General features: G+C 46.4%; 1 protein-coding gene across 1 annotated transcript; it reads right to left on the reverse strand.

The window, feature by feature from the left end:
• Positions 1-335: 335 nt before the first annotated feature.
• On the reverse strand, positions 336-17251 carry kif1ab (kinesin family member 1Ab). Its single transcript, XM_085930072.1, has 48 exons — positions 17116-17251; positions 15697-15873; positions 14967-15040; positions 14703-14882; positions 14557-14625; positions 14312-14490; positions 14084-14195; positions 13938-14015; positions 13801-13866; positions 13703-13720; positions 13547-13625; positions 13395-13473; positions 13098-13240; positions 12560-12759; positions 12346-12425; positions 12158-12233; positions 12014-12093; positions 11827-11933; positions 11624-11707; positions 11373-11553; positions 11242-11314; positions 11084-11174; positions 10865-11013; positions 10613-10791; positions 10390-10527; positions 9214-9332; positions 9045-9130; positions 8799-8937; positions 8536-8719; positions 8361-8451; positions 7869-7987; positions 7742-7797; positions 6292-6400; positions 5963-6029; positions 5612-5696; positions 5428-5533; positions 5222-5245; positions 5017-5131; positions 4821-4954; positions 4685-4746; positions 4470-4615; positions 4082-4273; positions 3926-3997; positions 3222-3331; positions 2974-3093; positions 2709-2901; positions 2509-2627; positions 336-2396 (listed from the first exon to the last, which is right to left on the reverse strand). Exons 2-48 carry the CDS (start codon positions 15800-15802, stop codon positions 2339-2341), a joined length of 5127 nt encoding a protein of 1708 aa, XP_085786198.1. The 5' UTR covers positions 15803-15873; positions 17116-17251; the 3' UTR covers positions 336-2338.
• Between the last annotated feature and the right edge of the window lie 908 nt (positions 17252-18159).

Consider the following 18159-nt stretch of genomic DNA (forward strand, 5'->3'; position numbering starts at 1 on the left):
CATCATTAGCGGCTTTGTTTGTAAGTGACACGGAGGACGAAGAGTTTGAAGGATTTAATGATTTGTAGTGAAGGTTTGAAAAACTATTATGGCTTTTACGCACGCCCGGTCCTTCTCGACGGGAGCTCTCTTTCACCTCCGTGGATGGAAGTCCGGGGCCGGTGCTCGGCCGGGTGGCTGTCCGGGGATGGTGGATGGGGCTCGGACATGGCTTTTACGCACGCCCGGTGCTATTCTATGGAGCTCTCTTCCACCTCCGTGGCTGGAAGTTCAGTAGTTATTGGCTCGTTGAACTCTTGTTTTGTTAAATAAAGAGCCGTTTGCCAAACCCACGGCTTTCCTGGTACTTTGTTAACGCTACAATATAGTTATATACTAGATCTGTGCAGCGCGCATGCTGTGTTGTTGACATAAAGGAGAGGAATTTGTTCGATGGATTTAATGATTTGGAGTGACACAGATGGTTTGATAATATTGTTGTTATATAAACCCACGTCTTTCCTGGTACTTTGTTAACGCTCCAATATAGTTATATACTAGATATGTGTGCCGCGCGTGCGCGGCGTTGTTGACATAAAGGAGGAGGAATTTGATTGATGGATTTGATGATTTGGAGTGACACAGATGGTTTGATAATATTGTTGTTATATAAACCCACGTCTTTCCTGGTACTTTGTTAACGCTACAATATAGTTATATACTAGATCTCTGCAGCGCACGCGCGGCGTTGTTGACATATAGAACGAGGAATTTGATCGATGGATTTAATTAAATACAACGGGTCCGACGTGAGCATATGCGGCGCATACGCGGCATTGTTTACATAAAGCACGATCGATGGATTTAATGAATTGGAGTGACACAGATGGTTTGATAAACGTGTTATTTATGTAATACTTACTTGAATAACTCTGTATGTTACATCAGGCCCGTTCTCAGCTCCTCGTTTGTGTATATGTCACGTTAGCATACCGTATCGTTTAGCCTGTTGTTGCTGGTTCATGTCTGTTTTTGGTGTTGGATTTTGACAAATAAATTTGCCCCAAAAGTGCAACTTACACTCCGGTGCGACTTATATATGTTTTTTTTCACTTTATTGTGCATTTTATGGCTGCTGCGACTTATACTCCGGAGCAACTTATAGTCCAAAAATAACAGTATTTGTTTGAGAAAGGGGGAGTCACTAAATTTTGTGTGGACCTTACCTCTGCAAAATCGTTCAAAATTTTGCAGGAATCTGCAACGCTGAATAAAAAAGAGGAATTCTGTACCGGGTCGCACGATGCAATACAGAAAAAACAATGTTCCTCTTGCCCCGCCCCCAAAAGAAAATCTTTCCAAATGTTGTCATTTTAATGCTATACTCAACGAGGGAAGGTAATGAGGTCTATGTCTCCTACAATTAAAACTCAATCTACAAGTTGGATCTAGTTTATCTACGCTAGTTTCTCCTAAATTCTACAGCACAGGATAATTATGTAACTTTAAATTCAACTCTTTTTGACACGATAAAGTTTGGTAAAACAAGCGCAAACTATGCACACATACACAAAAAAAGCTTTGGTAAAGCAACGACTTAACAAGAACGATAAAGTGCCGTGCAACAAAATTGGTCGCTAGTTCCATCACAAATTATTCAAACATAATACAACAATACACAACATTACTTTGTGATAATATGCACAAGGCCTGATCATTCTTTTCCCCCCTCTTTTAAAGGCCAGGGTGTTATCTTGTGTGATTTTCTTTCTGTGGCGTAATAGAAAATTATAGTTGACCTTTACATTTGGTCTTGATTTTCATGTAACCTAACCTGACCCGGAAAGCAAGTAAGATAATTCAGCGCACGAGTTGAACGACTTTTTTGTCAGGCTATATTTGTGCAGACAACTTTAGCATGCTAGTCGGCCAACTACATGCTACTAGTGAGGCAAATGCACTGTTGCACGCTGCTCGTACAAGTAGTGACAGGCGACTCGTACGAGTACTACACGCTTTCACTAGCTACGTGACACTTGAACTCGTATTTCATGTATTGTTGTACTGTCACGCCTTCGAAGAGAATAGTGTATAATAGGATCGAATACGCAAGCTAGCGGTATCGTCATGCAGAGGACCCCGCCCCTCCCACCGGGTGGCACTGTGTACAAAAAAAAAAAAACCGACATATTAGCCATCTTGCTAACAACAAAGGAAGGGCTAGCTACACGTATGTGATTGGGCGCCGTCGACATGCGATGGCATGTTGGGGAGATTTTTCAAAGGGAATTTCCAGTGACTGTAAGATACCAGAGTCGGTGGTTTATCAATTTCAAGGACGCCCGTGAAGAGTCTCATCTCACATCCTCTGGGCCGCCGGCGCCGATTGGACCGACTTTCTTCTGGACAGTTTGGACCTGCGGCAAGAATCAATATTTGACGGCAGAAGTCTGGCCGCCGCTCATTTTGATGGTCGTTGCGCCACGAGAACTTTCCGTTCTATTGGATGTAACTGCTGCCGACACTCACCTGATGGTACCCGCCAAGAGAGGATTGAAGGCATAAAGCCAGTCGTGCATCTCTTTGTCATTGTTGGCTTGAAGCAGGATCCCACGATGCTCGGTGCACACGGCAAACGTGTTTGGCGTCTGCACACGGGAGAAAAGGAACCCAGGTGACTGGTGGCGCTCGTTTGGTAAGGAGTCGCTCGAGAGGCTATGGGCTCGTACCCGCAGCAAGGTTTGCTTGTCTTCACTGTATTCCACATTGGCTGACGACAAGTTGATGACAGCTCGCTCCACGGCGTCCCTCTCGCTGCGGTACAGGTATACGTAAGGCCGGCGCACCACCACGTAGCGTTTGACCCAGCCACTGGCGTGTGGCTCCAGAAAGTGGAGGTAGCCCTTCTTGGACACGATGGGGCTGTGCACAACCGCAACGAATATGAGCCTACGCGTTTGGAATGGCGGCGTGGCTCAACGGGACGATACCAACCTGACTCGAATCTCCTGAATGTCGGGAACAAAGCTGCAGCCTTTGAGCGCTTTCTTTCTGTCTATCGGGCTGAATGGGTCCAGATCAGGGCTGGATGCTCCAGAACCAGGCTCTGCGTGTCTACCGCACAAATGACAACATACCTCAATTGCAGCGAGATGCCACCAGGTGGCGCCAAATTAACACAGCTCTTTGACAGTCAGTTGCGTTGAAATAAAGCTTCAAATGGATGCAGTTGCAACACGCACCTGATGTCAAAGTGGCCCTCAATCAGCGAAGGGCAGGTGGAGGATGGTGTGAGCGTGCTGAGCGTGGACACGGACGCCTCCCTCATGATGGACGCCGATATCTCAGAGAGCTTTGGAGACACACGGACACGCATGTAGAGGAAGGCACGTGCGGCGCGCACCGCCATTCAAGGATTGGTCAATTTGCAGCTCAGCACTGTCTGGCTGGTCTAAGAGCCCCTTGAGCGGTGTTAAAATGGCCATGCAGGAGCAACATGAAAGGTTAGCAGGAAGACAAGCGCGTCCCTACAGATTTTTTTCAAGGAGTCATTAAATGGAAGATGTGTTATTCTGGAGGACAGGCTGGAGGTGAAAAGTGATTAGTATCACTCGAGAATGTTCATAAACGTCATGTGATGTTTTTTCTTGGATGCTTGAGAAAGTCATTTGGAGCACAATTTTACTTCCATCCAAAAAAGATTGAAAATCATATTCATTTCCTAATAAAAGTAAAGAAATGGGAAAAAGCTCTCAAGAAAATAAAACTGTGTTATCCTCTAGACCTGAGCGTGGTGGTGACAAGGTGAGGGGAAAAAAAGAGGTATTAGGAGATGCCTTCAAAAAATAGTGAAAGAATATGTGATGAAAAGGTAAGTAGTGGAGAGCAGGGCTTGGTGGCTAAAGGTTTCCGAGGGTCGGATTACAGGCTTTGGGCAGGGGCTCACCTTGCTCTCACTGGCACTGCTGCTCACCTGGCTGTAGTCCCTGTTGAAGGTGTGCATCAGCAGACGCAGACACTGGCAAGAAAACAAAAAGCTGGTGTTAAACGTCCACAGAAGAGGGAGGGGCAAGCTGTTGCGAGTTGCCGAGGCTTGCATCACCTTGGCAGCCAGCTCCCTCTGCCGCTGGTTGGGGCTGTCCAGTGCCGGGCTGCCGAGAGGACTCCTGTCAAGGACGGGACTCTTGGCCAAGTCGCTGATGTCGCCGCCGCACTTGGAGAGAGCATCCTGGCCGGCTAGCAGGGTGGCCTCCAGCTTCTCCCTCAGCAGCAGGTAATGCCGGGTCTTTTCCACCTGAGGAGCATGGTAAGAATTGTTTTCTTATCCTTTAATATTTGGTATTCATTTTGAATGGGAGGGATGAAAATTCCCTGGTTCCTTATCACTTCATTGGGGATTCAAAGCTACATTTTAGCAGCTTCCGTTACCATGACAACCAATGGCAACGAATTAGACAATGGGGCCTTTGTGTGTGCCCCGCTTCACTCGCCTCCTGAAGTAAGCTGAGCTTCTCCAGCTCCCACTGGTGGTCCAAAATGAGGCTGTCACTGCGAGGTCTCCACCCAGCCAGGTTCTCCTCCCCTCGGACGTACGCCACCGACGTGTCCAGCACTCGCCTGCGACGTCGCTGCATTCCTGAAGACAAAAAAAAAAGAATGTGTTCAAATAAGAATCCAAAGACAATTGACTGCCACAAGCTCTCACCTGGACTGCCGTTATCGGCCACGTAGCAGAGTGTTACCTCGTAGACTCCGGTGACGCGGTTACTGAAGCAGACCGGTGACACAGTATAAGCCAGTGAACAATCCACTCAAGTGGGATAAGTGGGATGATTTCCCACCTCTCCAAAGGCCTGAGGCAGCCAGTGCTGAAGAGGTTTCGGATGGAACGGGACGCGGGAAGTTTGGTGTCGCGGGAGTAGAACACCATGCAGAAATCTTTGGTGATGACTGTCGGCTGAGTACAGTTCTCCATCTGTTTAAAGGAGACACAAGTCAATTCCAATCCGTCCGTCTGTTTGTCCGTCTGTGACCGACCTCCAGGTAGGCCGAGAGGGTGATATAGATCTTCTCTCCGTAAGGCGTAACTCGATTCAGGAGCAGGGAGTTGTGCATGGAGCTGTCCCACGCTGCCTCAAAGCGGTAGAAGGTCCTGGCATCAGAGAAACGTGTTAGGCGGAAGCCTCAATGCTTTTGAAGGACGAAATGGTGGAAGCCATCGGTCGGGCCCATAAAGAAATACCTATGATCAACTCCCAAGGAGACGCTGCCGGTAGGGAAAAAGAAAATTAGAGTCATGCAAAGCAAATGGTAGATGCGTTGATTAGAAGTCAAAAGAGGAGGTAGAGGAGATACGCTGTGCTCAAATGAGGCGCTACGAGATGTGAAGCACTGTGAACAAACGCTTTGTTTTTGCGGTGTGCAAAAGCAAGTTGAAGAGATGCATACTTGTCGTCATGTTTTGGCCAGAAATATCCAGAAGAGAGGATGTTCAGCGAGAGGATGTTGGGGTCTACGATGGTCTCGTCAGCCTCCGGGGTGTTTCGGATGCGACCTGGTTTGGAAAAAATAGCAAATACATTCCCATGGGTTCACTCCAAATCCCTGAGATGACATTTTTGGGTATACTCACCAATCACCAGCTCTTTCACCTCTTTCCATTCAATGTCGTTCTCATTTTCATGAGCGATGGTGACTGTGATTCTCCTCTGGATACCCTGCGGAGTCGGTGAGAAGCAACAACTTGATGATGGTGGAGCATACACACACTTGAGCCAAATTCTCAATAGATTTTTTTTTTTGATTGTTTAAAACAAGTGCTTATGGCGATGCTCATTTTCATGAGCTTGTCAAAAGCTCTTCGCGTTCCATGTCGACATCAAGGTGACAGATTTACATTTGAGGAAAATGAAAATAGCAAATGTTGCTGTGAGTAACAAATGTTACATATATATATTTGATATTAATATGACTGTGTTCAGACCTGATGTAGGAGGTAGGTGCCATGGCAGGGCATCCCGCCTCGGTGGTCGACGACAGCTGGGATGTAACTAGAAGACAAACAACAGTTGATGAATATATGCCGTAAAATATAAAAATTTAAACATAAAATATAAAATATATAAAATTCAAATGAACATGTTTGCAAAGCCGTGATGGTGTTGTGGTAGAGTAGCCTGACTTTGGTGCAGGCAGCCAGGCTTCTTTTGGAATCCACAATGATTTGATTATTCAAATGATTTGCATAGCAAATATGTGAAGACAAATCTGAAATCTCAGCACACGGTTGGATCTGACAGAGTTGAAACTCACTCTCCACTGGCTTCCAGTTCACAGATCTCAAAGAAGACCATGAGGTCATGTTTGGAGTGACACGGTCCGGCGGCCGAGCGGGTCAGGGTGCTGAGCTTGGTGGCTGGCACTGCGACACAAGAGACACACAACCTGAAATGTAACCCAATACATCGCTGGCACACACAGATGAATAAAAAAATAAATTTTCTAATTTTTTGAAGAAATTATGTAAGACTGGATCATTTCCCACAGTACACCTGATCGTTCCTGGTGGTAACATGTACAACGGTTGCCAATCATTAGTTAACAGATACGGACGAAGTGGAGAGCCATTTCTTGCTGATTAGTCAAGCAATATGATAATACAAAGCTTCTTGAGTCTTTTACGGCGCAAAGTCGAGTTTTGACTGGTTAGGGGTAGCTGATACTGTCAGCTCTTTTGATGCATTTCATACACTGTACATCAGGGGTGTCCAAACTTTTTGCAAGGAGGGCCAGATTTGATAAAGTGAAGGGGCCCGGGGGCCAGTAGTTTTTTCGGACATTTTTTTAACTACAATTTCATCCAAATAAACACTGTTATAAAACAAATTTCATTCTCCCAATTGTCTTTATTTTTTAAATGACAAAATAACCAAATATAAGCCACTCAGGCAGATGTGAACAACTCTAAAAACACAAATTCTGCCTTTCATTCATATCTGAAGAGTCCGATAACATTGAACAAACTGTATGAAATACCTTAAATTTACATGAGTTTAAAATTATTTTCGCCTCATGAACATTTTAAACAGGAGTTATAAGTAATACATAAAATACGATAACATTGAACAAACTGTATGAACTGTATGTATGAGTTTAAAATTATTTTCGCATCATGAACATTTCACACAGGGTTCACGCAGCCGGTTCGCGCGTACCCTTTTTACAACGGGTTTATTTCCGCATTTGACTTGCGCATGCTCCGCATAGCAGGACAGCTGGAGTCATGTTCTCGCTGTGAAATCACGCCGGGTCGCGCGAGATTACATTTCTGCGGCATAAATATAAAATAGCTTTGGTACGTGTGTATTAAAGCGCTGGTCAACAATGGCGGCGGGCCACATACTAAAGATTTTATCACAGAGGCTGCGGGCCTGATGAAATTTGACCACGGGCCGCAATTGGCCCGCGGGCCGGACTTTGGACATGAGTGCTGTACATGGATTATTTGCTCGCTCGCTCAAGTCAAGCACCTCCACTATCGTGATACTCGGCTGATCTGATGAATTATTAACACTTTACACAACTTCTACAGTCATCCTTGTCCATTGGAGAGCAATTAAGCGACTCAGGGTCACAGGGAAACCTTGGCAAAATCAATTGCTTATCAGGCATTGATATATTTGTTTGGACTTGGAAACATTTTGGCTTTTGCACCCAGTGATCACCGGCTGATTATGATGTGAGAGGATGAAACGCAGCTCACCTGGTTTGGACAAAGGCATCACTCTGGGAAAGTGCCTTCTGGAAGGTCTCAGTGGACTGAAAGGCACAGAAAGCTCCCATGAGGAAACCTTTCAGGTGTCTTAAAGATGGCGACTGTCCATGCTGACCTGATGAGATCCTTGCAGAGGGGTGGGAAAGGCTGCTTCTGATAGTGACCAAACACTTCAAAGACGATTGGCTGGCTCTTGATGTACTCCACGAACGACTTGGTCACCTCCACGGAGATCTAAGGGGAGAAGATCACCACGGGTCTGATACTGCGGAGGCGACATTGCAACATCCACTTCTTACCTATCACTTTTTTGGTTCTTTTATCACAAACAATCTATTTTAGGTTGCATTGCCTGACATGTTTCGGCGTGTACTCCCGCCTTCATCAGAGTGACACACTGGTGTGGTTGTGACGCGTCTTTATCAGCTGATCCATCAGCTGATAAAGACGCGTCACAACCACACCAGTGACATTCTGATGAAGGCGGAAGTACACGCCGAAACATGTCAGGTAATGCAACCTAAAATAAATTGTTTGTGATAAAAGAACCAAAAAAGTGATTGACAAGTGAAACAAAATGAACTTAGTACAACCATCCACTTCTTACATTTTGCACATGGTAAAAGCCAAGCGGCGGCCCCCTGCCAGTGTTCTTCAGCGGCTCGGTGGAAAAGGCTTCGTCGTGGCGGTGGATGAAGCTGGAAAACACAAGCGAGGTTTCGTTCATCCTGCCAGACAACTCCGCTTCGGTTTCATCATTAGCGTGAGCACAGTCAACTCACTTGAACTGGCAGAAGATGTCGGCGTACTCGGCCGAGATGCTGGAGGCCTGCAAGACGGTGACTCTGAAGGTGAAGGAGCTCCCTATCTTCAGGTGAGCCAAAGCCTTCTCCAGCGAGAGATCCAGAGGAAGGTCCAGAGCCAGTCCTGAGCTCTTCAAGGGACTGGGTGGAGGCTCTGGGGTAGCTACAGACGAAATAAATAAATAAATAATCATAACTGAGATCATAACTCAGATAACGTGCAGCAAAGCGCTCGTCCTCACCTTCACACGTGTTGTTGTTGACTTCGTCTGCAGATATGCCCACCTCAGCGTTTTGTCCTTCTCCTTCCACAATGCGGAGTTCCTCCTGGGACGTGTTGGAGTGGGAAAGACCTACTGGTGGACAGGACTCAGTCTGGAACTGAAGACAGAAAGAAAAAGCATCAACACAATCAATTCAGAATGGCTTGTGCCCTTTTCATGCATTTTTTTTTCTTGGAACCAGGAAGCCAAATGAAAGCAGGTCACCTTTTCAAACTGTTTATCTTCGAAGGAGATCTTGGCCGTGCCAGACTGCCTCACACCGGAACCATAATCTGGAGCTTCTTCATCCGCTGGAGACAAGACAACACTTGAGGTTAAATTTAGTCGCTTTTTCCCACATTTTCAATAACCCCACCCTCTTTCGACTTCTGACCTGAAATGGCCTGCACAGCCACTCTGAGGAAGCCCTTCACTTCGCCCTTCTCGCTGACGATGGCCACTCGATGGACCAACGGAACAGGATATAGCAGGTTGCTCAGGTACACAAACGCCCTGAGAACCAGGTGCCGGAGTCAACTCTTAGAGCCCAGAAATCAAAAGCGAATAGAGCAGTGGTCCCCAATCTTTTTTGCGCCACGGACCGGTTACGCGTCAGAAATACTTTTGCGGACCGGCCTTTATATAAATAAATAATAAATTTATATAAATAAATAATAAATTTAGAATGAATACATAAATACGATGAAATAAAACGATACGACTGGCATATAAAACCAAATATAAACCACATAAAAATAAAACTAACCATTACGTCGAATTATTGGGAGCACCGAGCATGTTTCTCAGAAACGTGCCGGTCCCTTCTAGGCGTAATCAGAAGCAATAACACCCGAAGTGGTTAAGGTTTTTCTTTTAATACAGGATGCTTGGTCCCCATGTGCCGAAGCAGTTTTGAAGGCTTCATTGCCTCGTTAGATAGCCTGTCGCCACCTATTATGCAGAGTGGGCTTGGCGCGTCAGTCACCTGTGGCGATAAATCCATATTTTAAGTAGGACTCCAGAAATGTTCTTTTAAATGCAACTTTCCTTTTCTTAGAAGTGGTAGCCTCTTTTTCAGTCTCCTCATTGGGCTTTTTTCCTTTTCCATAGAAGCTTTCCAAACAACTCATTTTTGCTTCCCTCGCAGGCTCGACTGGGTTGACGTCACGGGACCGAGACGAGCGTCTTGTGTCAAGAGACACAGCGAGGGATGTAATTGGGAAGGAATTGCCAATTTTTTATATTTTTCAAAAGAAATTCTTACTCATTTTTGCTAGCTTTGCGGGCTTGATTGGGAAAACGTCACGTGACCGGGACAAGCATCTTGACCAGAATGAATTGAACGTCGATTAAAAAAAAATGTGAAAAAAAAAATAATATATATATATATATATATATATATATATATATATATATATATATATATATATATTGTATATATTATTTATTTATTTATTTATTTATTTTCCTGTGCCGCTTGGCGGCCCGGTAACAAGTGACCCACAGACCGGAACCGGTCCATGGACCGGGGGTTGGGGACCCCTGGAATAGAGGACAGCTTGCGACTCACCGGCCAACCAGACGGAACCACGGGAAGCGGTCGTAGAAGGGGTCGCCGCCGGTGAGGGCGTGGTCGCAGTCTTCCACGGCGCTGCTCGGGAGCTCTGCGGCCCGATCGTACATTTCTCTCATCAGGTCCAGTCTTTGCCTACGAGTCAGAGCTGTGAGGAGACCTCCGCCGAGGCCAAACTGTCTTGGAACTGCATTGCCAGTAAAGGCCAAAAGCAAAGTACCTGAGCTTGTCCAGGGTCCAGTAATGCGTGGCTCCATTCTTTTGGTCCTGTACCTCAACGGCCACGATGGTGCGCGGGAAGGGTTGCCTTTCCCTCTCCTTGGTCTCGCTGTGGGGCAGCAGGTCGGGCGGCAGCGGGGAGTACAGCGTGTCCGTCAGAAGGACAAACTGGAACTGAACCTGAAGAGGATGTCCACATAGTTTGCATTGGTCCATGTGGCACGCATTATGGTTTGAGCTGAGGATTGTCCACCTTCTTCTTCAGCTCCACACTTATGGCGTTGGCCTCCTTGAGGAAGATAGCGTTGCCCCAAAGCAGATCCCGCAGCGAGGTGAACTGGTAGAAGCGCCACTTGCGGAAAGCCCACAGAGCCAGCTCCGTCTCACGCTTGGTCCACGGCACTGCAGAGGGAACCAAAAACAAGACATTACGAGTAGAATTGAATCATTTCTCGCTTGATGCTAACTTCACCTTCTTCCTCTGGTTCCTCTTCTTCTTCAGGCGATTCCAGGTACCGGGAGTCCACCTGCTTCTGGAGAGCCTCCAACTTACTTTCGTAGTCCTGGAAAGAGGAAAAAAAAAAGTGTGCTCATGACATGTTGTTGCTGTTTTTTCAAGCTTGTGCTTACCAGCCTCTGTTGCTCAAGCAAGATACTGGCTTCTTCTCTTTCTTTGCGATACTGGTCCTCAAGCTCCTGAAGCCTGCAAAAAATGTTGTTGTTGTATTGTTGACAAAATATTGCAAGGCGCTCTTTGGCACCTCTGCTCCATCTCCTGCTTCATGTCGATGCCTTGCTTGTCCAGCAGCTCCCTCTGAGCAAAGGCCCAGTCGACGGGCTCTACCGGCGTCTCGGCGCACGGCGTCCTCTCGCGCTCCAGCCGGGCCTGCTCGGGATCGTTGAAGCGGAACACGTGACTCTTGCCCATGATGATACGGTTGCCTGAATTGGGCACATTTTCCAAGTCAACATTTCCTCAAATATCTATTTTTTTTGTTTTTTGCAGCGCTACCTGAGCGCAGCACCGTGGGCGACGTGACTCGCTTTCCATTCACATAGGTCTCTGCATCCTCGCATGGCTCCAGAATCACGCAACCTGTTGAAAGAATTAGAATTAGAACTGAATTATAAATTGGATAAAAAAGCCGATGGGCCAAAATGCGGCCCAATGAGAATCCAGCCTTGACATTTGAGCATGTGAATAAATGCAGCCACCTTCTCCCTGCGGGCCTGTGGTGCTACTAAAGGTGCAGTGTTCATCTCTGATGAAATGGCCGCTGAGTACGATGTCCTGCCGCGCCTTGGCATCCTCGCGACCGACCCTAACCAGGCGGAAGACACGTGACGTGAATGAACCCGTGCAAGAGGGACACAATGGCCAAATCAAAAGTAAGCGACTTACTTTGTGATGCCGTCTTTTATGTAGTAAAGGAGACATTCGGACATCAGCGGGTCCTCGTTTAGGTTGACCAGATGCGGCGTCTGAAGTAAAAAGCAAAACATTTAGATTTGGACTGAGTGAGTAGCTAAGGAGAATTTGGAGGACCTTTTTGGGGGAGAAAACGCCAACAGTGCCTCCATCTTCTCTCATGGCAACGCCCATCTCGGCCAGCAGGGCCTCTCTGCAGAAACACACGCAACGCACACTGTGAGGACATGAACTGTCTTTTTTTTTCCAGCTTTGTGCCAAGCCATGTGTCGTCAATCAAGCACAAAGTGAAGAACCAGAGCAACCTCTCCATGCGAATGGCCTCGGTGCGCCGTAGTTTCTCTTCCCAAGTTTCGTTGAGCTCCGCAATGATTTTCTCCGTTTCCTGTCGGGGAACACAAATGAATCAGGAAACTAGAGAATATTGCGCTTGGTAAATCTCAAGAGAAATTTTGGCTTGCAACACAAAGCATTAAGTACAAAAAAACAGTGGCCTTTTGGGCCTTTGTCCGGCCTAACCTTGAGCCTCTCGATGGCCTCCTCGCTGGCCGGGCTGAAGATGCGATCGTGGAGGTTGCTGATGGAGGGGGCGCGACTGGACATGGCCGACAGCGAGGGCGAGGGGCTCATGCCCGTCATGGCGTTGGTCACTGTGGAGAGATCACCCCTTTGATTGACAGCCTGGCGATCATTCGCAAAGTTCTTGTAATCGCACAGGTCTGTCAGAAAGAGATGGACAGACCAACGAACGGAAGGTGGGAAAGGACAATCGGCGACATCAGGAGGGACGGGACAAGCAGAGTCACGAGGGAGGAGGGGGAGTAGGGAGGAATAGAAAAGAAGAGAAAGCTCGAATAAATCCAAGCCATGGCAAATGGACAGAAATGACCACAAGCTGGATTCGAGTTTTTCTTCAAAAAATACGTCATTAACAGTTCAAAAGAAACAAAACGTCAACTTTTTAGAGAGCAGCTCATAGCATTCTTTGATTGTCAATCCTTCGTCACTCCTGCGTCTGTAACTAGCCGTGTGTATTTGCGTGCCATGTGCCACTCACTCTCGATGATATCGCCCAGGCCCTGAGAGTAGAGCAGATCTTTGAGGCGAGCCACCTCCTCTTTCAACTCGCGCACCAGACGGTTGTTCGGGTCCTCGTTGATGACGGCGTTGCAGCGGATCTGCTTTGCGCGGTCGGCGTACCTGAAAGAGAAAAAAGAAAAAAAAAATTTGACACATGGGCAACACGGTCCAAAATTTGATATGAAGAACTCTCAGGTGTTAAAACAAGTAAGAGCACAAATCTCTGAGACAAGTGTTGTGGAACTATTGACATGATTTGAAGACATCATCTCACCGGAGTGTACTGAGCGTTTCGTCGTAGTTGATATCAGCAGGACTGAGAGCAGCCACCATGGCGGTGCGAGAGTTTCCACCTAAAAGCACAAAAACGATCTTACCCGCCCCAAAATAAAACAATTGAAATGTTTTGAAGATGGATGCGCAAACCCAAGTTCTCCCTCAGTAGCCATGTCAGGACTGAATCTCTGTATGGAATGAAACTTTCCACCTTCTTCTTCTTCTTGTTCTGCACAATTTCAAAGTTGGTATTTAGTTGGACAAAATGTAGTAACTACTGGGCCATCCGTGATTTGAAGGACTAACCTTGTTTGGGGCCGAGTCCTGTCAAAATGGAGGGAAGAGATAGCGCCAGTTAATAGAAAGATTGACGTCACATGTATTGTGCTGGAGAAGGAATATACCTGCTCTGCTAAAGCAGAGATAACTTTGCCCAGCGTGGTCAGCGATTTGTTGATGTTGGCGCCTTCCTAAAGCCCGCAAAAGATCAGCAAGTTTTTGAGGAAACTGGCATGTTGAACTCAATGACGCGGCACTCTACCTTCAGTCTGGTTCCTTTTGCGCCGGTAGAGTCGGCCCGCTCGCTCCCGGCCAAGTCCACCAGGCTGATTTTGCTGACCTGTGACCGCCGGCAATGAGAAATTTGAACAATAAAACAGTGACAAGAACTGAGGCTGCCTCGAGTACCTTTTCTGATGTGTTGTCACTGTCGGAGTCGTGTTTCTTCTGAGTGAAGATGATGTTGAAGACGGCGTGCGAGCGGCTGCTGGTCTCATTCATGTTTGTTGCAGCGACGGTTCTTGAAACAAAGGATTGATTCATCGTATAAAAAGAATTGTCCTTCACAGTCACACTGCCCCCCCGCCCCTACCCCCCCTCGTGGGCCCAATTTGAGACGGACCGCTTTAACGCTACCTGGCCTTGTTTCCAGAGTCCATCAGGTCCTGGATGTCATTGTAAGAGGTGACGGCCAACTTGGACAAATCTTCCACGTAGGGCCCCATCAGCGGGTGCTCTCTTACTCGCAGGTTGCCTTTGTTTTTAGGGTTCAGCAAGTCACGCACGCGCTCGCAGTAGATTTCCATGTAGCTCACCTGAAACAAACAGCCCAAGTTAAAAAATAAAAGTACCCAGGAAAATAATTGAATTTGTCAACTTACCTCCACAGAGTATGACATGCTGTTGTCATTATTGCTGTCGCTGATCTTGGTAAAAAGGTCCTCGCAGAGCTAGGAGTAAAAAAAGAAGTGTTGTTATTTATGGAAGAGCAGCGCGCGCCACTTCCTCCAAAGAAGCTTTTGCGTACCAGCGGTATGATGCCTTGCTGGTCTGTCTCCTGCCGTCCCATCATGGTGTAGCTCTTGCCCGCTCCCGTCTGGCCATATGCAAAGATGCAAACATTGTAGCCTTCGAAGGCGTGGAGCAGCATCTCCTCGCCAATGTCCTTGTACACTTGCATCTGGGACGCATAGTTGCTGTCCTCGGGCTGCTCACACAGACAAAATATGCCTTTTCAATCAGGGAAGATGTCGCTCACGTGGCGAGCGGGCATCGGTTTGTTTCCACTGACCGTGGTGTGAGACCAGTACGAGTAGTCAAAGTTGAAGCATTTGTTCTCTTTGGGCTGTTTGGGGTTCAGGATGGCTGCAATCGAGCAATAATCAAATGAACATCATTTCCTTTGGCTTTCGTTATTTGACTCAGAGTGGCACACTTTGTTAAACTATTGCGGGATCTATCCAAATATTAACAACTGAATACATGTCGGTACTGTGCCGTGCTTTTTTCCTGTTATTCATCATAAATCTATAAAGGGCTCTCCCGACTGTTGTTGATGCTTCTGCACTGTCCTGACCCAAAGAGACAAATGTGAACTTCTCTGGCTGAAACCGGCTCATTCAACAACAGCTACAACGCTGCCCCCCTCACCCCATCCCTGCAGTGACAGCCAACCGTGGGGCCAAACTAGAACAAGGCGGCCTTATGAGTCCCTGCTGCGTTGCTGAGGACAGAAAGGAGCTTCGATGCTCACTGTCCTGACTGAAGCTTTTGTCTCTTTGCCGACATTAGAAGATGCCAGCATAGTGCATGTGTGCCACCCCACGTTCTCTTCTCAAGTGCAAAATGGCTGCTCCAAATGCAAAATGGCAGACTTCCTGTTTAAGTTGGGTCTTTGAAACGTTTTGCTCTTTTGTGTCCACCTAAATTGATTTGAATGTGTCTGTAATATCAGGCAGGGGCGTGGCTAGACATTTTTCAGTGGGTGACCAAGATAATGCAACATCTCAGTGGTGACTCACTTGTGGTGTTTCCTGTCATCTGAATGATGCATTTGCTGTCCTTGCCCATCTCCCTGGAGTTGAAGGGCCGGACCCTCACTGCCACTTTTACCGACGCCCCAGCCATGTTACTGCTGGCTGTGGGAGTGGGCAGTGGCGCTGAAAAGCTGTGTGGCTAAACACACGCACACAGGACACCTGCACAGGTAGAAACAGGACTGCAATCATTATTTTTCTTTCGTCAATCGTTTGAATTAGCAATATCAATTTAACGCAGGCATCGAGAACCTATGGCTTGCAAGCCAATATGGCTCTTTTGGTGACGTTATTAAAAAGAATACATTAGAACACTCAAAAAATCGTTGGTCTTAATTAAAATACATGTGTTTTATTGTATCTAGCCTTTCATTTTATTTTGAGTGGTATGGCCCTCACGAGAAATTATTTGTAAAAAATGGGCATGCATGGCTCTGTCTGCCAAAAAGGTTCCTGACCCCTGATTTAACATGGCAAGAAAGCAATTCTTCCAAAATAACACCATTTAAGCAACACTTAAACAACAAAGCCACTCCTGAAAGAAAACTTTAATTTTTTAATGTATTTTCTTCAAAAAATGAATCATTTCAAATTCTTCTCAGAGATCACAAAGCGAAAATCCTTTTGTCACAGTTGTATTTTAAGACCTTTGAATTTGGGATGCAATGTCAAGGCCTTCATTCTGGATAATCTAATTATCAACATTTTAGGACAAGCGCCAAAGAACATTCTTCAGGTTAGTTGTGCAAATGACAAATTGGTTGTGGGGCCAATGGAACAGATGTAAACACTTAAACAAGGGTAGTTGGGGAATGATTACATTTTTAGATAATCATTAACTTTAACTGGGTCTGGAAATATGAGAATTCATCAAATTCACAATTCCTAGTTGATCGTAAACATTATTTTTTCAAACCATGATTGCGTTTGTCAGGATTGATTAAAAAAACCTGGGAGCGCAACCAATTAAATTACGATGTGTAAATCCATCATTTGTATTGTAATTCTATTCAGCACGTTGTCTGAGAAGAGGAGAGTGAGACGACATTTTCAGCATTATCCTTCTTGGTGCGGGCTGCGAGCTGGATACTCGTTCTATCTTGCCTCCTCCATCTTGCCGCACCTCAAAAACAACAGGCTGCGTAAACACAAGCCGAATCGTCCGATGTGGACACTGCGTCAGTACGACCGCGTTTGGCTGGCGTTTACAATCAAACATTCAAAGTCAACAACTGATTTGCAGATGGCACATATTTGCGCACAGATGGTTTTGGATGCTATGACGCAGCAAACCATCGAAGTCGTCACATCGACACCGGGCCTCCATCCACAAACTCGTCGCCATCCTACTACCAAAACCTCATGAAATGGATGTCGCGAAAACACCATAAACGAATTGTTTACCTCGATGGCGAAAATCAGCAGCCGTTTATATTTTTGTCTGTCCGCGCGTTAGGTCCGCTTGCAGCCTTCCCTCCCGACCGCACTGGGCCCGGGGAAATGATGGCCGGATGGAGTGGATGGAGGGTGGGAGTCTGGCTGTGAGTGTCAATTTAAACGAGAATTAGTGACGGCGAGAGAGGAAGGAGGAAAGGGAGGGGGCGCAGATAAACGGGATGCTCCGTCGACACGCCTGTCAGACTAACTGCAGGGCAAACCATGTATCACAACTGATGCGTACGGTGTTGACGTCGCAGCAGCATCAGCACCAGCCATGAAACAGCAGCTATCTATGCATCTATCATCAAATCTCGAATGGACTACAGTCACAGTCGAACTATAAAGAAACAACATTATTACAAAAACACGTCACTATGTACAATAAGAAAAGACAAATAAATATCCAAGAACGCAATCCGTCCTGTGTATAGCAGTTTGTGTCTTGCGGTCATTTGCTGCCATGCAGTAAGATGACCAAGAACTACACTGGACACACATTTGTTAATCTTATTTCCCCCCCCACCCCCCAAAAATGACACTTGTATTTCAACATCACAAAGGTTTTATTTTGAGAGTGAGAGACCCAGAAACTGTATATTCACATATACAAATTAAGCCGACATGTTTGTTGTTGTTTTTTGGTGGAATCTTCAAGTTGCTGTCAACAGGCTATTGCGCCTTTAAGGCCAAAGGTCACCCTTGAAAGCGGACCTTTGCTGTCCTTTGCTATCAATTCATCTGAGTGATCAAGATCCTTCCCAAATCAAAACACCAAGACCAACATATAAACTAGACCAATGTCCGCTCATGCGCAACTGTGGGAATGGCCCTCTTGTATGTTCGGAAACAAAAACATCTGACTGGATGAGGTGGACCAAGCCGTGTTGCCAGGCACTTGGCTGTCTGGCACACTGTTATTGACATGCTGAGTACTCCTCATTCCTGCTCCGCTTGGCCACATTTTAAGTCGTGTGTCCAGTGCAAAGGTCAGAACGCTAAAGGGTAACG

This window comes from Syngnathus leptorhynchus, chromosome 14 (genome assembly GCF_054491065.1).
Source record: "Syngnathus leptorhynchus isolate UIUO chromosome 14, UIUO_Slep, whole genome shotgun sequence".
NCBI classification, from domain to species: Eukaryota; Metazoa; Chordata; class Actinopteri; order Syngnathiformes; family Syngnathidae; genus Syngnathus; species Syngnathus leptorhynchus.